The sequence below is a fragment of the Taudactylus pleione genome, unplaced genomic scaffold (assembly GCF_031769625.1).
Source record: "Taudactylus pleione unplaced genomic scaffold, aTauple2 ptg000086l, whole genome shotgun sequence".
NCBI classification, from domain to species: domain Eukaryota; kingdom Metazoa; phylum Chordata; class Amphibia; order Anura; family Myobatrachidae; genus Taudactylus; species Taudactylus pleione.
Window position 1 is genome coordinate 9301844 of NW_028284488.1, and position 21693 is coordinate 9323536.

Here is a 21693-nt window from a genome sequence, read left to right on the forward strand (position 1 = left end):
TTGTAATATCTGATGAAAGAGTTCACTAATTAAGGATGTTCCTTTTGTGAAGTACATGAACTACAGCAGATAACTTATTACCAGGAAGCAATGGGGAATTGTACGGAAAATAAAGAAAAAAACACAGAAATTGGACAGAACTAATGTTCACAATTCTATTTCATCAATAAATATTCTAAATATAAAAACTTTGGCACCGCTGATATATGAATTAAAAACAATTTTGTCACCTTTTTCTTATGAAGATTGTGGAAACCATCCGTTCGGTCTGTAACATTCATAGGACGCTGACACACAAGCAGAGCATGCACAGTTCACTTTTCTTTATAGGAATCATAAAACTAAAATGCAATGTTATCACATTTCAGGGAGTTTTTCGCATTCTTATTCCCGATTAAATATATTTGATATACATGACGATAAATTTTACAAATATTTGGAAAAATTTACACAATGTTGATTGGAAAGCCTTGGGGATTTACAACATTTTTGAGACATATCCCCCTTAGTGTAAACATTCTTAATTTAAACACCCCTTTGAGAATCATTCTGTCCACATCTGAGTACAAATCCTCCACACGACCATTTGCACCTAATTTTTCCAACTAATTTAATTAACTTAGTCTAGACGTAGGTTCATGTTTAGGCTTAATATATTGATTAAGAAAAAGTGTTAAGAAACACAAGCATTTTAAAAAAAACTATTTTTATTATATACATTTCTCTCTTTAGAATGTCATAAATATGTACAGTTCCTGTTTCTTTATGTCTAGCAAATGCCTATTAACCTAAAATTATTTTTCATGTAACTGTATTGCCTAACATAATAATAACTCTCCAACTTTCTTATATTTTGTATAGCTCATAACAATTGCTGATGATTTCTGCGGTTTGGACATGAACGCCCCTCTGGGAGTATCTGAAATGGTCCGGGGGTACCCTATCTTTACAGAGGACCGTGACAGAATGACTTCTGTTATTGCCTATGTCTACAAAAACCATTCACTTGCATTTGTGGGGACCAAGAGTGGCAAACTGAAAAAGGTAGGACTGTGGTGGATCTTATGGCATTTTCTGTGTTTTATTCAGTAGATGAAGAAAAAAGAATACAATAAAGCAGTAGGTAACAGAGCCTTGTATGCGGCCTTGTGGTGTAATATAGAAGAGTAATACAGACACTAAAGTTAGGCCAGGAAATATAATGGAGACATATGGGAAACTGATCACACACCGTAATCCTTTTGGCCATAGTGGCTACAATCACAACCATATAAACAACATTCAGTTTTTGACCATATTGACCAGTAAATCTGTCCCACCACTAGTGTTGACAATATTTTTCAATTAACTAGTATTTTAGAAGGCGGAATTTTACTGCCCATTTTCTTACTAATTAATAATATTTCCATGGCACTTTGATTCATTTTCAGTAAGCTCCACATCCTATCTGGCTACTGATATGGGGGCACGATGATTGGGCCAAACAGGCAAATGACACTGTTTGTAGTCTGTGTATGTGTCACCTTAAATCACTGTGGGGTGAATTAATTTCCAAGGAATGTACACTCAGTGCCACCTTAATGGTGGGGCAAAGACCAATATCTAATTTTTCTTTGCACCCCATAGAAGTGTACAGGAAAATGAGTGACGATTGCCTACTGTTTTAAATGGTAATGTACACATCTGAATTGATTCTCCTCCATAGAACAGTGGGGAACACGGGCTTGGACAGTAGAGATCCTCTTGGGACAATTCAATTATCCTCAATGCAGTAGATGTGCCATTGGAACAGAGCAGGAACACTTGTAAGAGTGGCACATCCCGACCACAATATATATGTACATGGGTAGAATCATATCTTGGTATCCTGGTTTCATATTTTTAGTTGCATACATCTCCTGTGTTGGTAAAAGAGATCAAATAACAAAGTGTATGAGTGTTACATGACATTGCAGTAATGTTAATCTAGCATTAGAGGAGTATAATACAATGACAACAATGAGGAGGACACTGTATGCATATTTTATATAAACAGCATTTGATTTTACAAGAAAAACATTTCAACAAGGAATTGCTTGCATTGCCCATATGACAGCCTCTAAATGTCTGTTCAAATGGTTCTTTGTACACCACACCGTTTGGATGTCTCTGATTTATTTTTGACCTACTTTTGGGATAAATTGGCATAACCACTGTATTAAAAAAAAGACCTGCTGTCTAATGAGCTACTTCCTGTCATAATGGGTATTGCTCCAGCTTCACAAACAAGGAAGGAAAGGAAGGAGGAGGTAATTCAATTTACTCTGCAGCTTTCCTCCTGCATTCACAACTGTTTCTCTTTCAACTGATGTCGCTTTGTCTGATACTAAGAGGAAATCCTTCAGTGATTTGTGTCCTGAGTGGATCCATAGTGAAATGTTCTGAAGATGTACTATCCATCTAAATAGGAACAGTATACGTAAAATTTGCTGTACTGTAGTTATACCTTTATTCATTCTCTAGTCAGTGGGATAAATTAGTGAAAACACAAACTATAAAGGAAAAATGTGGTGTTGCCCATAGCATCCAAAGCAACAAATCAGATGTTTGCTTTCATAAACTCTGAAATAAAAGAAATGACAGCATTTGATTGGTTACTGTGTGACTTTAACTTTTTCTTTCCATCATTATTCATAAATGGTTCACAATTTATATTTTCTGCTATTTCTAATAAGTCCTCTTTTGAAGCTATTAATCTTACCATAAGGTTTTGAAAATTCTAATATGATAATACAGTGTAGGTCAATGTTCTAATGACACTCAGCTTATGTATTGGTTATGTCCCGGGATGTTCCTCAGGTTCACAGTGAGCATGGTCATGCCATAGTATATGGGCTGTTCACATTCTCATTACCACTCATGAATATTCATACCTGCCCACATGATGAGCACTTTCATATTGACATGTACAGTGGTGAATATGGAAGAAACTATACACCTATAAACCGGGGTTGCCTTCAGAAATTTTCGGGCCCAGTACAGACAAAATAGACAGGGCCCCATTTTGGGGGGATGGCAGGTGGGATTTCTGTAGGCGCTGGGAGCTGTGTGGGTGTAGGGTGGGTGTAGGTTGCCCATTGGCTGCGTCCACCTCTGAATTACCCCCCCTATATGCTATGCAGAAATCCCCCAACCCCTTCCCATCTCTAAATCTTGACTGACCGTCCCTTAACTGATATTAGTTTTAAGCAGTGCCCCCTCTGCTCTCTTTCAGGGGCAGGCAGCTGTGCATCATTTGTATATACATATATATATATATATATATATATATATAAAAGCAAAAGGAATGGGCGGCACTGTAGTTCTTAAAGTTTGATTTATTGTGTCAACATTTCAGGGCTTGACGCCCTTTTATCAAGGTTACATATATATATATGTGTATCAGTAGCGGCTCCAGGCACGCGCAAGTCAGTCCATCGCCCAGAGCATCACTGTATCTGGCGGGCGCAGGAAACGCCCACCCACCCACCTTCCCGGTGGTACAGTGCATATGTAATCTCGAGGGGAGGGAGCGGAGGAGGGAAGGGCCGGTAACATAGGACGACACTGGGCATACCAAAGCTTAGCGCCTGCCCTAATATATATTTTTATATATATATATATATATATTTTAAATATATACACATTAGGCAGCTGACCATGCACAATAAAACTAGAACTCATTCAATTAAACTAAATAATTTCCCCACATGACAAAGGGGCTTCAGTGTGCCTCACTCTAGGCAGCCTCAAATCCATTTGTCAAGATTGTTTTTCAAAGGGTCTGTCTTTGTGCAGCAGCAAGTGACAGAGGTTACCTCTGTATGACTCACTTACTCATGAGATTCGGCGTCCTACTGCTTCTGTTGATTTTGCACTGCTCCGGCTCCTCTGCTCTTCTTCATGGGCATGTGCCACGCAGTCAGTGAAAAGAACGCACACTACACAGGGTGACATCGTCATGTCACGTGTGTGTCATTGGCAGAAAGCCCATTGATTTGCGGAAGTGCGCAGGGGAGGCGGAGCTCAGGTTGGGAGGGGGCAGCTCCTAGTTACATTGCAGCCTCTACTTACCAAGTGCTCCCGTAAGGTCCTGAGTCTGACCGGGCGGGAGCGGGACACGGAGGTTAGTTCAATTTATTTTATGACTATCTAGGTAATGGGTGGTCCGATGCACTACCGGGCCCCATCATTTCTGACAAGTGTCTGGGCCCGGGACTACAGTCCCGGCAGTCCCCCCCTGATGGCGGCCCTGCCTATAACATAGAGTGAATGTAAACAATTGTTTACATGTCTGCCCAGTTATGTGTTAAATATGGTGTTTTGTGTAGGTAACAACCACACTGTAAAAGCTCTCACATATCAACCAAATTAATCAGGGGAATACAACCTAACTTTTCACTTTTTTCATAAAATCTCATATAATTAAATATCAATTTGACCAAGTCTCTTCCTCCACCAATAATAATACTTTTTGGGGTTCCCTCCCAGGGACCCCTCAGTATTCACTGTATTGAGTATGGTTCATGCACTTGCATACACACTATGTAGACAAAAGTGATTGGACACTGACAGAAAATAGATCAACAAAATTTTATTGAAGGTCGACCACATGCAGTGATTAAAACCTCTATCGTCCTAGGGTCTGTTTAAACTATCGCACTTAATTATAGTGAATAAAGACACAGACAACCAGATTGCCAATTAAAATTGTTAACTTTTATTTTTTATTATAAATAGGAGTATGGTGGCAAAGAAGGGACGGCCTAGGTGAAAGAGTATGTGTGGTAATTTCAAAAATAATACTCATCATAAGAGGATGGGCCCAAGTACCAGCCCAACCTCACCAAACTCTAGAAGGGGGATAAGCGGTCAACTGCAAAGTTGACACCAAATTCAAGGGACAGGAGGGTGGGTCAAAATCTTAAGCAGAAGGGAACCACCCAACTCAGAGTTCAGAGGGGAATTGAGCAGCCATTACAGCATTATCCTTCACACCTTATTGGCTAGTGCCATAAAGCCTGTTCATAACACATCTCCTTCCACCTCAGTGCTCATTCCACACAGACCCATGCCGTACAGTTTTATGCCACTATGGTCATATAAAATGCCATTCCGCCTTAAGTACAGTGACCAACTGTGACACTGAAGAGGCTTGAGTCGCCCTAGAACTCACACGTCGCTCCAGTCTGTCCCAGAGGTTCTCAATGGAGTTAAGATCTGGACTCTGAGCTGGCCAGTCCATCCGGGTTACCAAATTTTCTGTATACCAGTCCAACGTCGCCATAGAAACATGGCAGGTGGCATTGTCATCCTGATAAAAAACATTTGATGTTTCTGCAGAACTGAAAGTGCATGGGCCTCCCTGCGAAGTGTTCTTGTCAAAAGTGCCACATTAGTGGCTATTTGGAACTCATGTGCAATGGTGCGAATTTCACTTGCGTCCAATCACTTTTGTCTACATAGTGTAGCTGGGCTCTTATAATGTTAGACATCCCCGTGCTACGGAGAGCGTAGACTAGTTGCACTTGTAAAGCTGGCCACACATCTAAAGATTATCTGTCCAATTAGCCAACTAGTTGATTGGTTGGAATGAAAATCTGGTAAGGTGTGAAAGCAAATGACAATCGGAATTTGCTCCCAAACATTGGAAAATGGAGAAAAACTGTTGTTTGAACAAATTGTTTAGATCAAACATTCAACAAACTTGTCTGACGACCATTTTCATCTGTTTTCTGGCATTTAGGAGCAAATTGCTGATCATCAGTTACTCCCATACATTACCAGGTTTTCATTCCAACCAATCAACTAGTTGGCTGGTTGGATGCAAGTTGTTCTAGTGTGTGGCCAGCTTAAGACAGCGGTCTCAGTTACAAGTACAGTAAGTGCTGGAATTCTACTAAATATTATGAAAGAGCATTAATGACACTCAGTTTTCAAAGATGTTCCTTGTGCCATGTATAGCGATGTATAAGCTGTAGTTTTACAATATCTTTCTTTAAAAGTTATGAACCAACTTTGGCGTTGTGTCTTTATTTTCATCAGTTACATACCACAGACATTGTATTGCAACAAGTACAATTAGAGGGCACTAACTGATTAAATATTCATTTATGTATTTATTTGTTATAACAAAAGTTAGACAATTTGTACCCACTTTCTACAGTTCAAATAATTTGTCTCTGATTCTAAAATAAAAACTGGATTCCACTCTAGATCAAATAGCTTCTGTTCCAATTTTATACATGATAATGTGTCATAAACTTGTGTCATTAAATTTCTACATGGGGTAAATTTACTAAGGAGCGGGTTGTCAGAGCTGCTGATTACCAGTTTTGACCGATAGTATTAAGACGACAATATGAATAAATGCTAATCAGGACCGGTTTAGCATTTATTCCTATTGTCATTCTAATACTATCAATCAAAGCCAAAGATGATCAGCGGCTTTGACAGATCTACCCCCATGTCTTACTTGTACTGCTTTGTTAATAAAATGCAATATACCTTCCAAGACATTGTCAACTACATTATCCATTGTACATTTCTAAATTTTACCCGGAAAGCCCATATCCATTACATAAGAACCATTATGAAAAAAATATATATAATTACATATTTTGGTACTGTAGGGAGAATGCATTAGCATTTGAAGGTAGAGAGATGATTTGAGGATAATAGACCTCTTGTCATATGTGATAAGAGATGTTGACGCACAGGGAACATTACAACCAGGCTGTTGGGAATCACAGAAGAAAGGTTAATTGACTTTAATGCTTTGTAAATGTGAATGATTTTTCTGCACCCACAAGAGTGCTTTGGATGGGAAATAGTTATTAAATAGTGTGGCAGATCCATAAAGTCCAGTTTATCAGGCAGCTAAATGTATGCACTTTTTTACATTTGGTTAGCTAATGCTTGAACTTGTGCATATTGATCATTGAAGAGTGGGTGTAAAGTATTGTAGAGTATTTGATATAATGCAGTGCTATGAAATTCAGGCAGGCTGAGAAAAATGTTTTATTTTCGAAAGTTGGGATTTTTTTTCCTTAATGTAAATGTTGCATTCATAAGACAAGCTACACAAAGGGCCTGATTCAGTGGTAGACACAATGCCGATGTTTGCTGAGTTGAGCGATTGTTTTTGTAAATGCCCTATGGATGTCTCCCGATGGATTACAAATGGCGTCCGTAGTGAGGATGGCGATTTAAACGCAGGAGTGTTACAGCCATTTCAGAGTCATGTTTCAGCCAGCGACCGCATCTGTGTTTGAAATTCCAATGGCTCCGATGGCTGACCATAGGGTGGCACAGAGGATGGATTGTGTGACCGATATGCGACCAATGGTGCATTTCTGCATGCAAGCAGCTGATCAGAGACACCACCAATGGGCATCTCAGCACAAATCCTGCTGGCTGTAGCATTTGCATATTTTTGCAGAACTGTTGCTTGCAAAGTCGCACCCACAACGGGATTAGTGTTCACCTCAGGCACAATATGAGTAATTAGTTGTCCACTGACAACTTGTCATGATTAGACTGCATTCAGTAGAATGGTCTGTGGTCTGCACTGCTGTTACCTTTGCCGCTTTGCTTATTCACATCACACATTTATACAGTACTTATCATCTGTCCCATCTAATTCCAATCTATATCCTTCCTTCATTTATTGTGTTTTCTATAATGTGGATACATTTATCGATAGACATTTCCTACGTACAGTATTGAAGTCTAGCTTCAGTTTCTCACCCTCCTCTCTGCCTTATTTTTAGTATAGCTGGACATAAATGCTACAATATGGCTATTTACAGTCCCAAGAGGAAGACTGCCTAAAGGCGGGTATCCACTAACTGACAGTGAAAAGACTGAACGATAACGATATCGTTATCGTTCAGTTGTTCACTACACTGCACAGTGCCTACAGTGAACGATATATCGTTCAGTGCAGGCACCCTCCCTCATCCCCGAACATGGTCAACCTGACGATATCGTCAGTTTGACCAGCATGTTTGGGCGATGAGCGATGCCGGCAACAACCAGTGTGAACGCGCACCGCTGGTCGTTGCCGACATTTTGCTACCTGATGTCGTTATCATTCAATCGCTCTGTGTAATCGGGTAGTGGATACGCACCTTTAAGACACATCCGAGATATCTTCATACTACGGTTTACTTTTCTTTTTCAGTTTGCCAAAGGTTCACATCCTCATATACTGTAGGTTCTAGATGTAACTGTCGTACCGTAATCAGGCTATCTGCCAAATATATTCATTGTGACCAAAGCATCTCAGCATGCAGTATCCCAGGAAAGGTCACACATCTAAGGTGCTGTTTTAAAGACAAGAGTTTTATGTTATTTTGATGTTTTAACTGTTTCAATTAGGTTTCTTAGTGTTATGTTATATCACATACACTATAGAGTGCTGAAGACACAACTAGGCTTTAGTGCAGCTGTCAATGTAAGAAGATGATGTCACTTGCAAAGAGTAATGGGTGCAGGGGCACACGTGCCTTATTCAACAACCACTAAAAGGAATTAGCAGAAAAGGCTGAGTTATTATATTCAACATTACATTTGTGGTTGAAATCTAAATGTGCTTATTGCTGATAGCTCCCCGTACTTCGAAAAGTGCTACACTGTTCATAGACTTGGCTTGACTCCATGCTGTTTTATATGCCTTTACAAACTTGGGAGTTGATTGCATTCTAACAAAAGGAATTGATTAAGCAAATATTCACCAGGGATAAGAGCACAAACTGCAGATGGGAATCCAGTGACGTAGGGGAAGAGGTCTTACTGGGAACACCTTGCATGATGAAAGGGCCAAGCACACACCATAAATGTTCGGTTACTGTATAAAAAGCAGACGGGCTGCATTTGTGTAATACATACACGTTCGCAGGCCACACATATATATGTCTTGTAGAAAAATGACAGCTGGTTGGTTGCTAGAAAATCACCTTTTCTGCGGTCACTTACTGTATAGTTCTCATAAATATCCTTGTCTGTGGTCTGCTGTTGTTTTAGAATTGCGAACATATATCACCATTAAACTTCTTAGCAGGTCACAAAATACAGACCTTCAAATATCTACTTTCGTAGAATAATAGTATGGATTATCCTAAAATAAATATATCATTTGTTTTTACATCTGATAATCTTATATCCTATTGGGGAAAAAACTGACTGCATATTTAGTTATGTAATGATTTATTTATCACTTTCATGTCTTTCGCTGTTGTATACAGGCAGGTTCAGAGATTTTACTAGTTATGATAAAAACATGGCATCTACTAAGGCTGTGTGTCGTACTTTCTTGAAACAAGAAAGATGTAATTGGCTCAGTAGTTATATAAATCTGAAATAATGTGTAACAGTGATACTATAATCGTGTGTAAAAGTATCACATTTGTATACATAGTAAGTGAGATTATTTTATTTCTATGTGTACTAGGCACATCAAATGTATTTTATTTATTTATTACCAGTTATTTATGTAGCGCACACATATTCCGTAGCGCTTTACAGACACTATGTAGTCATTCACATCAGTCCCTGCCTAAGTGGAGCTTACAATCTGTATTCCCTATTACATGCACACACACATACACACTAGGGTTAATTTTGTTGGAAGCCAATTAACCTACCAGTATATTTTTTGGAGTGTGGGAGGAAACCGGAGTACCCGGACGAAGCCTACGCAAGCACAGGGAGAATAAACAATACTGTGTATTAATACAAACAGAGAGAGGTTATAGAGCCCTGCTCACAAGCTTACAGTCTATAGGGAAAAAGGAATTTGATTCATGAGATTAAGTGCTTAGTCGGCTGTGTGATCCAGTCAGGCAGCAATTTTGGCCTTGTGTCAGAGGGTTATTTGAGTATGGAAAGAACACATGTAAATTTTGTTTGAGCTGTGCATAGGGGAGGTAATTAGGTAGAATAGCATAGGGAGTTTAAGTGGGGAGTTCTGTGATTTGATAAACTTGCCTGAAGAGGTGAGAATTCAGGGAACTCTTGAAGGTTATGTTTGATGGATTGGAGTATAGTGGAAAGTCTTATGCTCAAAAGGACTGTAGATTGTAAACTGTCGAGTGTGTCCTTTTTACATATTTGCCTGTCTGTTATTACCCAGTTTCATCTAATTACTGTTTTGTTCCCAATTGTAAAGAGCAGCGGAATATGCTGACACTGTATAAATAACTGTTAATAAATAAATACATCATTTACATACATACGTAAATTAGGGCATTCTAAAGAGAGGGCACAGCCCAATAAAAGTCCTATAATTGGGAATAAGGCCATAAGCCGATATTTTGAGACAAGGGAAGTGATATATGTTAGTGTCATAGGCATATTTATTACAGGTGCAGAGTGTGCAGTGTACACTGTTCTAGGAGGGCCCCACACCGCACACCTTGCACCAGCATTACACTTATCTTATGCCGGCAAGCGGGGGCCCTTCTCCACTGCGCCATCTTCCCAGTGACATCTTCGAGAAGATGGCGTCACGCAGTGAAAGCAATGACTCTGACACTGGGCCTGATTCAGACCCGCTCACGAGTGCATTGCGCTTGCAAGCGGGTCGATGGTGGCCCAGTGCGCACGTGCGGCGTGCGCGAGCCCCGGTGTGAGTGAGACCTTCACTCGCTCCGGAGCTTGCAGCAAAATGGGGCAGCTGTCGATGTTGATCGACAGTTCGCCCCCTTTTGTAGGCGGGTAGGGAGGGTGACTGAGCAAACGGAGGTGTTCCGGAAGGAACACCTGCCGTTTGTGGGCGGTCCTACTGATATCATTCGTGATGTCAGTAGTGGACTTCCGGCTCTATTAGAGCTGGATTGCGAGTGCTGAGACCCTACCACAAGGGTCTCCTCGCAATGCCGATGGTCGTGATAATCGCAACCATCGCCAGGCCACTCGCACAAGCTGTGGGCCCACTGTGCCAAAGCTTTTGCTCTCTTGTGTGCATGCAGCTTCTTCCCGTATGTCAATAGAAAGATGGTGCCGCAGGGATGGAGGGATCCGCTTGTCAGCACAAGGTAAGATGTGGAGCTTGGTGGCTCAGAGGAGGAGGCCAGATTCAAACGGGCCCCCACGGATGTTAATATGCCTCTGGTTGGTGTACTCTTGTTTATGGGTGTGTATGTTAGTAGAGAAGCCTATTTTATATTGAATTCTGTAAATACAGGCAACGAAAATAAGGACTGACAGAGCGGATTGTCCATAGTAAAACATTTTTCTAGGAAAATTAGTCTAGTTCCTGCATTCAAAATAGATTATAGAGGTGATATTCTGTTTAGGGGTAGAGACCAGTAAGGAGGCGATTGCAATAGTCAATGTGGGAGATAATGAGTGCATTGATTAATTTTGCAGTGTCTTGTCTGGAAATATTTTTGAAATGTATGTAACAGAATATATTAATTTGTTACAGATTAATGTGTAAACTCATATACTTGTGCATATATTAGTCAGATGACTAATAATTATTACTGTTTGTCTGGAAACAATGTACTCTTAATACATTTATTTAGATGTAAGTTACATAACACACACAAACGTTATAATGGGGACCTAAAAAACTGGCACAAACGGTCCACTTCACAAAAAGTATAAAACAATACACCCAAGGGAGTGCAAGACCTGACAAACACACTCTGCTCTGCTGCTCTGCAAAGGCATCAGTGGAGCCATAAAAAGTTTTATAGATAGACGTGCTGGGAGGGAGGTAAGCAGTCTCCTGCTAGCAACTTTCACAGAACTGTCATCCACAAGGTGTCCCATGAGAGCTATGAAAGGTGTAGGATTCCTGAGTCTCTATATATGCAGGAATCAAGCGGTGCACTTCAATAGTCCGGGATCACTGTGCGTCTCTGCAATTAGCAGCAACCTACAATCTTGTTCTGACAAATTAGAGCATTTTCATGAGCTCATTTTTTACACGCTGTCACTCTCATAGAAAAGAGATGGGGGTGGGGAATGTGCTAAAGTATTCTTGCTATCATTCACTGCTGGGGGGGGGCAGATTGCTTTATGTGAGCTTGGAATAGAAACTGTGTATGACTGTAGTATATGTTTTCAGCACATAATATAAGCATATTAACACAGCGGAATACAATGACTTAAGGGTAGTGAATTATAAAGCGCAACAGAATATGCTGGCGCTATATAAGTAAATGTTAAGATTCATAATTAGTGTTGCTTGGTCTCAAACTAGCACGCTGCTGAGCATATCACTGGCTATCTGTTTCTTAGTATACATTCTTATGGTAATTTGTACGGCAACCTATATTACCTTATCCTGTCCTCTGCTTAGCAGAAGGTGAAGACAACATGAGGGTTTTCATCACAGGGACACTTGGTTATGAGAACTGCACTATCACTACTCCTAGTGCACCAAACACCCGATATAACCCTGGTACTTTAGTACCGTGATTGTTAATGCTATGAGTAGGGATAGTGTAATCCAGAGTTATTGATGATGGGCCTTATTCAGAGATGCACGCTATTGCAGCTGCGATACAGCCGCCAATATATGTAATGAGGAGCCCACCAACGTCTTTGCTAATTCAAGTATCTGCATACAAAGATGCAGCATCGTGTGCGACGCAGTGTGAGCGATCGGGAAGCGTACGCTCGCTGCGCATACACTACCTGGCTGACTGAGTGACAGGAGAAGCCGTTTGTGGGTGGTGACAGGAGTTGGCCACTAGAAACGGGGGAGTGGAGGTGCGAATGCTGGCGTGCCTGAGCATCTTAATGCCATTTTAGAGGTGTGCATAATTAACAGGGAGCTTCATAGTACACGTCACCTGGTTGTATTTCACACTGAAGCACTCTCAGTGCTTGCGGTAGGGTATGGTCAGCCACAAGCGCTGCGTTCGCTTCCGAGGGTACTCGATGTACCGATGGTTGCATACACTTCCTGGAGATGACGTGCGCAAGTGGGCGTCTTAAGACAGGCTGGTGGGAATCTGAATACACAATGCGATCGCACGCTAAGACATAGTGGGCGTGCTGATACCTTGCCGTGCGATCGTCTGCCTTGCCGAAACTTGCATACGCATCTAGCGTGCGAACGCATCTAGCTAGCGGGCCTGAATCAAGCACACAGATCATTTGATGTCAGCAGTCCTGAGTAAGTTTATGGTCATGCAGAATGGCTGGAGACGCCAGAGCAATATTTCTCAGACGATCGGAAATGCAGAATGTGGCACCCCTCCTAAATGGTTGCGATTTTAGCCAACACTCCTCGTTACCTTCCGCAAATGCACCGTGGCTGTCAGTCACACTGCGAATAAATAGTCGTTGTGTGCGACTACGGTAATCTAACTTGATGCATACGCAGAAAGCCGATAATTGCTGGTCTGCAAAAACATCGGCATAGCGTACAGCTCTGAACCAGACCCGAAGTACCTTCATGCTGTCATAATGTACAAAGGGAACTTTTACAACAAATAAGAGAACATTCACTTAAACTATCAAATTAAGTAGATGCAATAAAAACAAATTAATACTTTAGAAATTTTATACTACGAGCCTGTTAGTAGAACATACTACACTATTTGATCTATAAATGCAAGGCCATGTTTTGTGCCATGTGTACTGTGTATGGATTATTGCAATTCCTGTTCCTGGCCTTAGCTTTAAGCTTTTGACTCCTGGGCCGGTGGAATATAGACGTGTACTTAGAATAAGAATGGTTTAGCAGCTGATATGTTTTTATGTGTATAAGCTGCAAGGTAAAAATAAGCATTTTATACACCTAAAAAATTATTATATTGACCTCAATAACTGTTGGAATGTTTATGAGTGAAATTGCAGTGAAAATATATTGTCCCATAGAACCATAAATTTACCTTTTTTTAAGATCATTTTATTGAGGTTTTACATCAAATAGGCAATAGCATACGGAGATATTACAATATGCAAGTGACATCAAATAATGAACATTGAAATCCCCATACAAAAATAGCGTTATACAGTGAAATAGCATTATATAAAAAAATATCAAAATATTTTGAATAGGCAGAGGGGGCAGGTGAAGGTAGAATAGTAGGGTATAAAGAGGAAGGGGAGGCAGGAAAGTAGGGAAGTGTTAGTAAGGGGAGAAGGGAGAGGAACTGTTGACATGTTGACAAGCCATGCTTGTGATGAGGAACTATGGATTGTCAAGTACGAGCCTCATGATAAGAAATCCAGGAGAACCAGATTTCAGTGAATTTATGTGGGCTCTCATGTATGTGGCTAGTGATATGTTCTAAATGGTAAGTGTGCCAAATTGAGTTGTGTAGAGCAGAAGAGGAGAGTGGGTCTACTTTATTCCAGTGGGCCGCAATGGCGCAGTTAGCTGCATTAAGGATGTGTCGAATAAGTGTTTGAGTATGTCTATCACCATTGGGAATGGGCCACGGTAGGAGACAATAGGAGAAGCAACGTGGGAGTGAGATGTTCATGAGGGAGAGAATCAAACTGTGGCCGGATTCAGACCCGTTCACTATCTGCGTACACTCGCTGGATGCGTATGCAAATTTGTCAAAGTGACGCCACGGGAAGTGATCGTTCGCCAAGGCATAAGCACGCCCACCATGTCTTAGCGAGCGGCCACTTTGTGTATACGTACGCCAAATCGCACAGGCAGAGCCGCCCACCAGCAACACGTCATCTTCAGAAAGTGTATTAAAACATTGGTAAATCGAGCACCATCGGATGTGAACGCAGTGCTTGAGGTAGCTTTACCCTACTGCAAGCATTGCGAGGAAATCAGTCTAAAAAAAAGGCAAGTGACATGTACTATGACGCTGCCTGTTAATTATGCATGCCTCTAAAACGGCATTGAAACACTCAGGAACGCCTGCGTTCACATCTCCAACACCCTGTTATTAGTGTCCTGCCCCTGTTACCACCGACAAATGGCCTCTCCTGTCACTCATTACCCTGGGCGAGTGAGAGGGATGCGATTGCAGTGTGTAGTTCGCGCATGCGCAGAACAAAACGTGCACATGCACGTACGCAGAACATCAGGTCGCTTGCGAACGCACAGCGCGAGCGGCTATGAATCAGGCCTTATGTACTATGTCCCAGAAGTTCTTAATTTTAGGGCAGTGCCACCAAATATGAGCAAGGGTGCCCTCTTCACCACAGTCCCTCCAGCATCTATCCGACGACTGGGGAAATATAGTTCGAATGCGGATAGGTACTAGATATCATCTATATAAGCGTTTATAGGTGTTTTCCCAGATTCTGATGCAAATAGAAGATTTGGCAACAATTTCACGAATTTTAGCCCACTCCTCTGGCTCCAGAGTCTCTCCAAGGTCTCTCTCCCAGGCCAGCTCATGAGTTTCTTTGAGGGGGTTGGTTGTGGGCAATCAGGAGACTATAAAAAGTAGATATGAAACCCTCTGAGTCAGTTCTAAGAAGACAAAATGTTTCTAAGGAGGTATACATCGGACAGGATCGAGATCCCAAATGCGATGTATAGAGGAGGCGGATTTGGAAATACTGATGAAAACATTTGGTAGGTAATACGAATCTATCTTGAAGGGCAGAAAACTCAGGGAAGACTTGCAGAGGGGATATGTCTCAAAGAAATTTTATTTTGTGATTAGTCCAGGGAGCAAAAGGTTTGGGATCGAGGCCAGGTGAGAACTGTTTGTTGTAGAGGGGTCATAGGAAGGTGGTTTTGGACCAATGAAAAAGCTCTACTGCAATAGTCCCAAATTGACAAAGAAAAGTGAAGAGTAGGAGGGAGGTTAGCCGAGCGGTGTCTATGCCTAGGCTGCATCCAGTAAAGTGAGTAAGAAGAGAGAAAATTGACATGGCGGGCCTCAAGATTGACCTAATCTCTAGAGCAAAGATCAGCTTGAGCAAGAACCACTTGGGTTAGGTGGGCTGCTAAGTAATACTTATGAAAATTTGGGAGGTCTAAACCGCCGTCTCTAGTGCAATGACATAATAAACGAAATCTCACTCTGGGTCTTCTGCCTGACCATAAAAATGTAGATACTAATTGATAAAGAGTGGTCAAGAAGAGAGAGGGGACTCTGACTGGAAGCGCCTGGAAGAGATATAGAAATCTCGGTAGGACGTTCATTTTAGTGGCGCTAAAGTGGTCAATCCAAGTGCGTATCTATAATGGGTGTGTGGGGCCCATACTGCACACCCTCCACCCATATAGTCTTATGCTTACCTGTCTGTAGTCCACAGTACTGCTGTCCCTGGGAAAAAAATCGCCATTTTCCCAGAGACCTGCGCATGCGCAGTAGATTCTGGCACTAAGCCAGAATCTGCGGCACCGCCATAGAGAGGAGGGGGCCCACACTGAGGCCCTCATTCAGAGGCTGTCGGAGGATGCAAGCGGTCGCTCAGAAACTGGGCGGCCACTTGCATCCTGACCGGCCGCCTCTGTTGCGGTCGTTAGGCTGTGGGTTAACACCCGCAGCTCTAACGACCGCTCGGGTGATGGTCGCGATGGCCAGAGACCATCGCGACCATCGGGGCTTACGACGAGACCCTAGGGTAGGGTCTCACTTGTCGTAAGCCCCGGAGAGCTTCTGGCTCTGTCAGACCCAGAAGCTCTCCACTGACATCACTAGTGATGTCAGTGGGGCCTCCCCCAAACGGCAGGCGTTCCCATGGGTACGCCTCCATTTGGGCTGCCACCCCCTGGCCCGCCTTCCAAACGGGGCGAGCTGTCAATCAACATAGACAGCTCGCCCCCTTTGGAAAGAGACCCGCTACGACCGGCGCTGTCGGTCATAACAGGTCTCACGCATGCGCACGAGGGAGCCGGCTCCGTCGTGCGCATGCGCACTGGCAAAACATTGAGGTGGCTGTGCGGTCGTAGACCGTACGGCTGCCTCTGAATAAGGTCCTGAGTCTGCACATAGGCCCCCTCCTCTTTTAAAACGCCCCTGGGCCAATCCAAGATATGAAGTGAGTTTCCCAAGTTCACGACAAACTTTCTCTAAGAGAGGGTGAAAGTTTGCAGCAAACAACCTGTCGTAAGAGTTGGTGAGCTGAACCCACAGGTATTTCAAGGAGTAGAACCATACATTTCTATTGGCCACCATCAAATAAGTTACTGTAAGTCTCATTCCAAAGAGGTTGGTGAAAAATATCTTTCAGCACCCATGTCGGTTGTGGCCCTGCCAGCCTCTATATCTGTATTAAGTAATGCAATTCTAACTTGTGCCTTTGGCTCCATATCATGTTTTACATATGATGATGTTTATTTATACTGTACTATATGTAATTTCCATTATGCTAAATTCACTTTTTTTTTAGATTCTTTTCTGTTATCTTTTAAATCCAATTTATTTAAAGGTTTTTCTACAAATATAGGGCCTCATTCAGCTTGGATTGCACGACTATGTTTATTTTCACCTATGTATATAGAAACAATATATTTTGTAGTAAGGTTTACTAAGAAAATTGTTCAGGAACCTCAATCAGTGCGCCAGGGAAACGTGCAATCTGCTTTCCTTACCAGAGTAACACAAACAGAGGCACACTAAGGCCAATTTAATCAGAAGTCAGTTACACACTACTACTGGACTGTGGGAAGAAACTGAATTACATGGATAACACCCATGGAATTATTCCCAGGGCTGTGGACAGCTATACTTGCCACTGAGCCACCATACCACCCTTATGATGTCCACCCAGAAACTACAAGAAAATGTTACACCGCGCTGCATATATCCGATCATTGCAGACACCAGAGATTGCACAACACCGACTGCTCCCTGTCCTGCTCTATTTTCCCCATGGCCTTTTTGCTATGCATTCCTTTTGGAGTAGAAATTCTCACAGTGTTTAGCCCTGGTTACATAAATTACATTTAATATGAAGAATCACAATTATTTACATTTCTTTGATAAATAGACACCCTCAATATAAGATAAAATGTTGGTGTAACCTAAAGTGTTGGGTAACTCTATTGTTTTACCATTGTCTCAAGTTGTGTTAATTGCAGCACTTACAGCAACATTTGTCTTTTGTGCTTGTGATGGAAAATGATGTAATTATACTTGCAAGGACTTTTTCTCTTAAGAGAGAATGCCATGAGTTCAGTGTGTCGTAAATAACAAGCTGCACAAAGTGAGAAATGAGCTTTGAAAATACAAGATATTTTATTTCCTCAGACATGCCAGTTGAACGGAGTCTATATCTTCCCAATAGACTATCATTAGCATATTTGATTAAACTTCATACTTATCAGTGAGTTGGAATAGCACAAAGACAGAGATAAAACATCCGTGTCCCAGAGCTTGCTGTGTCTCCTTATCCGTTGATCTGTTTATCCTTGGCTTACTGTTGACTTTCTCGCCTGCTTCTTCCTCACATTTATTTCATTTTTTATCCACTTTAGCACTATTCTAATAAGCTGTATGCTGTTTATGCATCTCTGGAAATGTCTTTCTGCTTGAAGATGAGGCATTTTTAGAAAGCAGCAAACATCTCCGTTATACCCCGGCTTTACCAATAGTTAAAACAAGATTTCATAGAGCGCCATAGGGACTAAATTCACAAAATTTTTAAAAAGACAAACAAACAAGGATCTTAACCGCATTACATAAGGGCATATGTATCAAATAGATTTTTACATAAAATTATGCAGAAACTGCAGTATCTGCATAATTTTATGTATTGTTGCTATGTACTAATAGCACAATGCAGGAGATTTCACAGAAACCTTCAGCAAAGTGCTAATTACCACTTCAGATCGCAGTCCCCATTATTGTCAAGCACTTCATTTTTAGAAAAATAGGTGAAAATCTAAATTTTCACCTACTCTTGTAGAAATTAAGTGATAATGAATAGACTTCTCTTAAACCCAATAGTGGACCTGATTCAGAGTTGCATATAAAATGGTCACAATTGAGGCCACCTGACACTCTCACAATATTGCAACCACTTAATCCGCATCTATTCACTGGTGTAAGTACCAGTCATCATTATCAGCCCTATCCTCGATTTATAGCTGCTGGATCTCTGCATACGCTCATCTATGAACAGACTGCAGTTCCTTAAACATGACGCGCCCATGGAAAACTTATCCTAAATACGAACGCCCCATTGTAACAAGTGGGGATGCAGCTGAGATATGTACTACTCTTCCTAAAGTTTTGGAATTGATCCGATAACAATTATAATACGACAACAAGCATATTGCTATTTCCAGAGCCATAATTAGGGCACCGCAGGGCAGGGGGTGCTGTTCGGGCCCGTCAATTTTCCTGTTTATTATCATTCTCACTTGTAGCTTCCTCTTATTTTATCGGGTGCTCATCTTTAGTCCCTATTTCGAAAATTGTTGGGGGTGCACCAATGCTCTTTCTGGCACAGGGCACCAAAAAGTCTAGGTTACAACTCCGGCTATTTCTCCGTCTGTCTTTTCCCTAAAGGATGATACTGGGAAATAATACATTTGTGTAATCACACATTGTTATTGTATTTTTATTGTGTATGACACAATTGGTGTCACTCTCTAAATGTTTGTCCTTAACAGTCTTGTGTACAATTTCCTTTCTGGATTTTAGGTGTTAATACTAATAAAAGTTATGTTTTAATATATTTTCATTTGCAAGATTGCCCCGACACAGGAGTCTTCTTTACCATCCTGCTATACAATGCCAGTGCGCTGTCTACTTTGATTTCAAACTGACTTGATACATCATCTGAAACCTCCAGTTCAGGAGTATGCAAGTTATAATAAAGCAGAGCCGTAACTAGACTTTTTGGTGCCCTGTGCCAGAGAGAGCATTGCCCCCCCCCCCTCCCATTTTTTAAATAGGGACATGAGATCGTGCACCTGAAAAAGAGCCATAGCCTCATTGGGAAGGGCCAGGGAAGAGATAGGGGAGGCCAGGAGATGCTGGGGATAAAAGAGGAGGAAGCTACAAGTCAGAATGATAATAAACAGGAAAACTGACAGGCCCAAACAGCGCCCCCTGCCCTGCGGTGCCCTGTGCCATGGCACTGGTCGCACTACCCTAGTTACGGCCCTGTAATAAAGTTTAACATTTGCTTAATTTTTTCCCAGAATGCAACAGTAAACTTAATAATAGAGGGCAAATAATCTATTAGCTACCAGGATATATTATTTTTCTATTATTATCCGTAGTGTCCCCTTTTAAATTTTCATATCTCCAATTAATGATCGGTACAATGGTGCTAGGAAATGAGTTCCAGGACAGGTTCATATAGTAGTGCATGGATTAAGGAGAGACAAGTTTCAGACATGTATCCTGTATATCAGGTCCTTATAATGACAGGCTGCTGAGTGTGCAAAGCTTCAGAAACATTTATCAGCTGACATGAGAAAGGCGTTGACGTGGGCTCACAATTTGTATGGTAGGGGCCATAGACAAAGGGAAATTTGACTTCCTTTTAAATGTGCGTGATGACTGCATTCACTATAATATAAAATTCAACCTTTTTTCAGTACACAAATACATGTGACGTGTATAAATGCTTGGAGGTAATGTAACTCTCTGCATGCTCAGATGTTATGGGATGTTATTTGCCCAGTCTTGGCAGATTGCATAAAAATTCCACGATGGGGCTAATTCAGTAGTGCACGCAAGTGCAATGCTGAACGCATATTCCCGATTATCAGGAATATGCGAATGCGCAGGACAAATGTGCAGAACAGGTCCTGCGTGATCGCACACAGCCCCTTCTATGCCTCTGCCTGATTGACAGGCAGAGGTATTTAAGGGGCGGTGTGGGGGCTGAGGCGGTCGGGAGTGGCAAGGCCAGGGGCTGCGTCCATGGATGCAGTTTCCTGGCTTTGTATGCTACCCAGCTTGAGTAAGCTGAGGCTTACTCAGCTGGCTGGCGGCTCAGCGCCGTCCACCATCGTGACCATCGGATCCCAGCCTGCGACCTTGGTTACAGTACACAAATGCAGCAGGGAGTGTCATACACCTCCTGCTGCATATGTATGTTTGCAAAGACGAAATTGCAAAGCCGCTTGCGTACAGATTTGCAATTCTGTCCCAATCTGAATCACCCCCAATATTATGTGCAACTAAACTTATGTATTTCCATTAAAATTGGATAACTGTTGCACTTTCATTAGATTGGAAAAACTAGGTTAATCAACAAACTCTGCAAGAAACTTGCAAAGCACCATGAAAATGCAGAAGGGGCATGCACCTAGGTATGCATAATTTTATACAATCAGTTTTACACTTTGTAAATGACCCACAATTAGAAGAGAAGAGAGGTGGCTGGGGCAGGTACTAACTGCAATGGTCCGGGCTTGTCTGGTAGGCACAGGCCAGCCAAGGAGGCAGAGGAACGCCTCCTAATGATCATCTAAATTTCAATACAGGCCATTTACAATAATGCAGTGCAGTGCACTTACAGTAGCTATAAATAATTCATACACATGGCCCATCTAACATCCAATCATTGCAGTTTTCAGTGTGGAACTTAAAAGCACTTATCTTGTACAAGCAAATACATTTTGCCAACACTCCCATAATTGCTTAAAGATTTACTAGCTATATACTGCTCATTTAACCTTATTTATGTTTCATATAACTTAGGAAAGTTAGGGTACATACAGACTTGCTTTCCAAGAGATAAATATTTTATTGTCCTTTTTTAAAACATTGAACATTATGTGCATATGGATGTGCTTTGTACATGACTTGAGGCAAC

General features: G+C 41.6%; 1 protein-coding gene across 1 annotated transcript in view; it reads left to right on the top strand.

Annotated features, from left to right (window-relative positions):
- PLXNA4 (plexin A4) overlaps window positions 1–21693 on the top strand; it is a 774189-nt gene that overhangs the window by 138558 nt on the left and 613938 nt on the right. Inside the window, exon 3 of the mRNA XM_088468696.1 lies at window positions 862–1044. Coding sequence (XP_088324822.1) covers window positions 862–1044 — 183 coding nt within the window. The remainder of the gene's footprint in view (window positions 1–861; window positions 1045–21693) is intronic.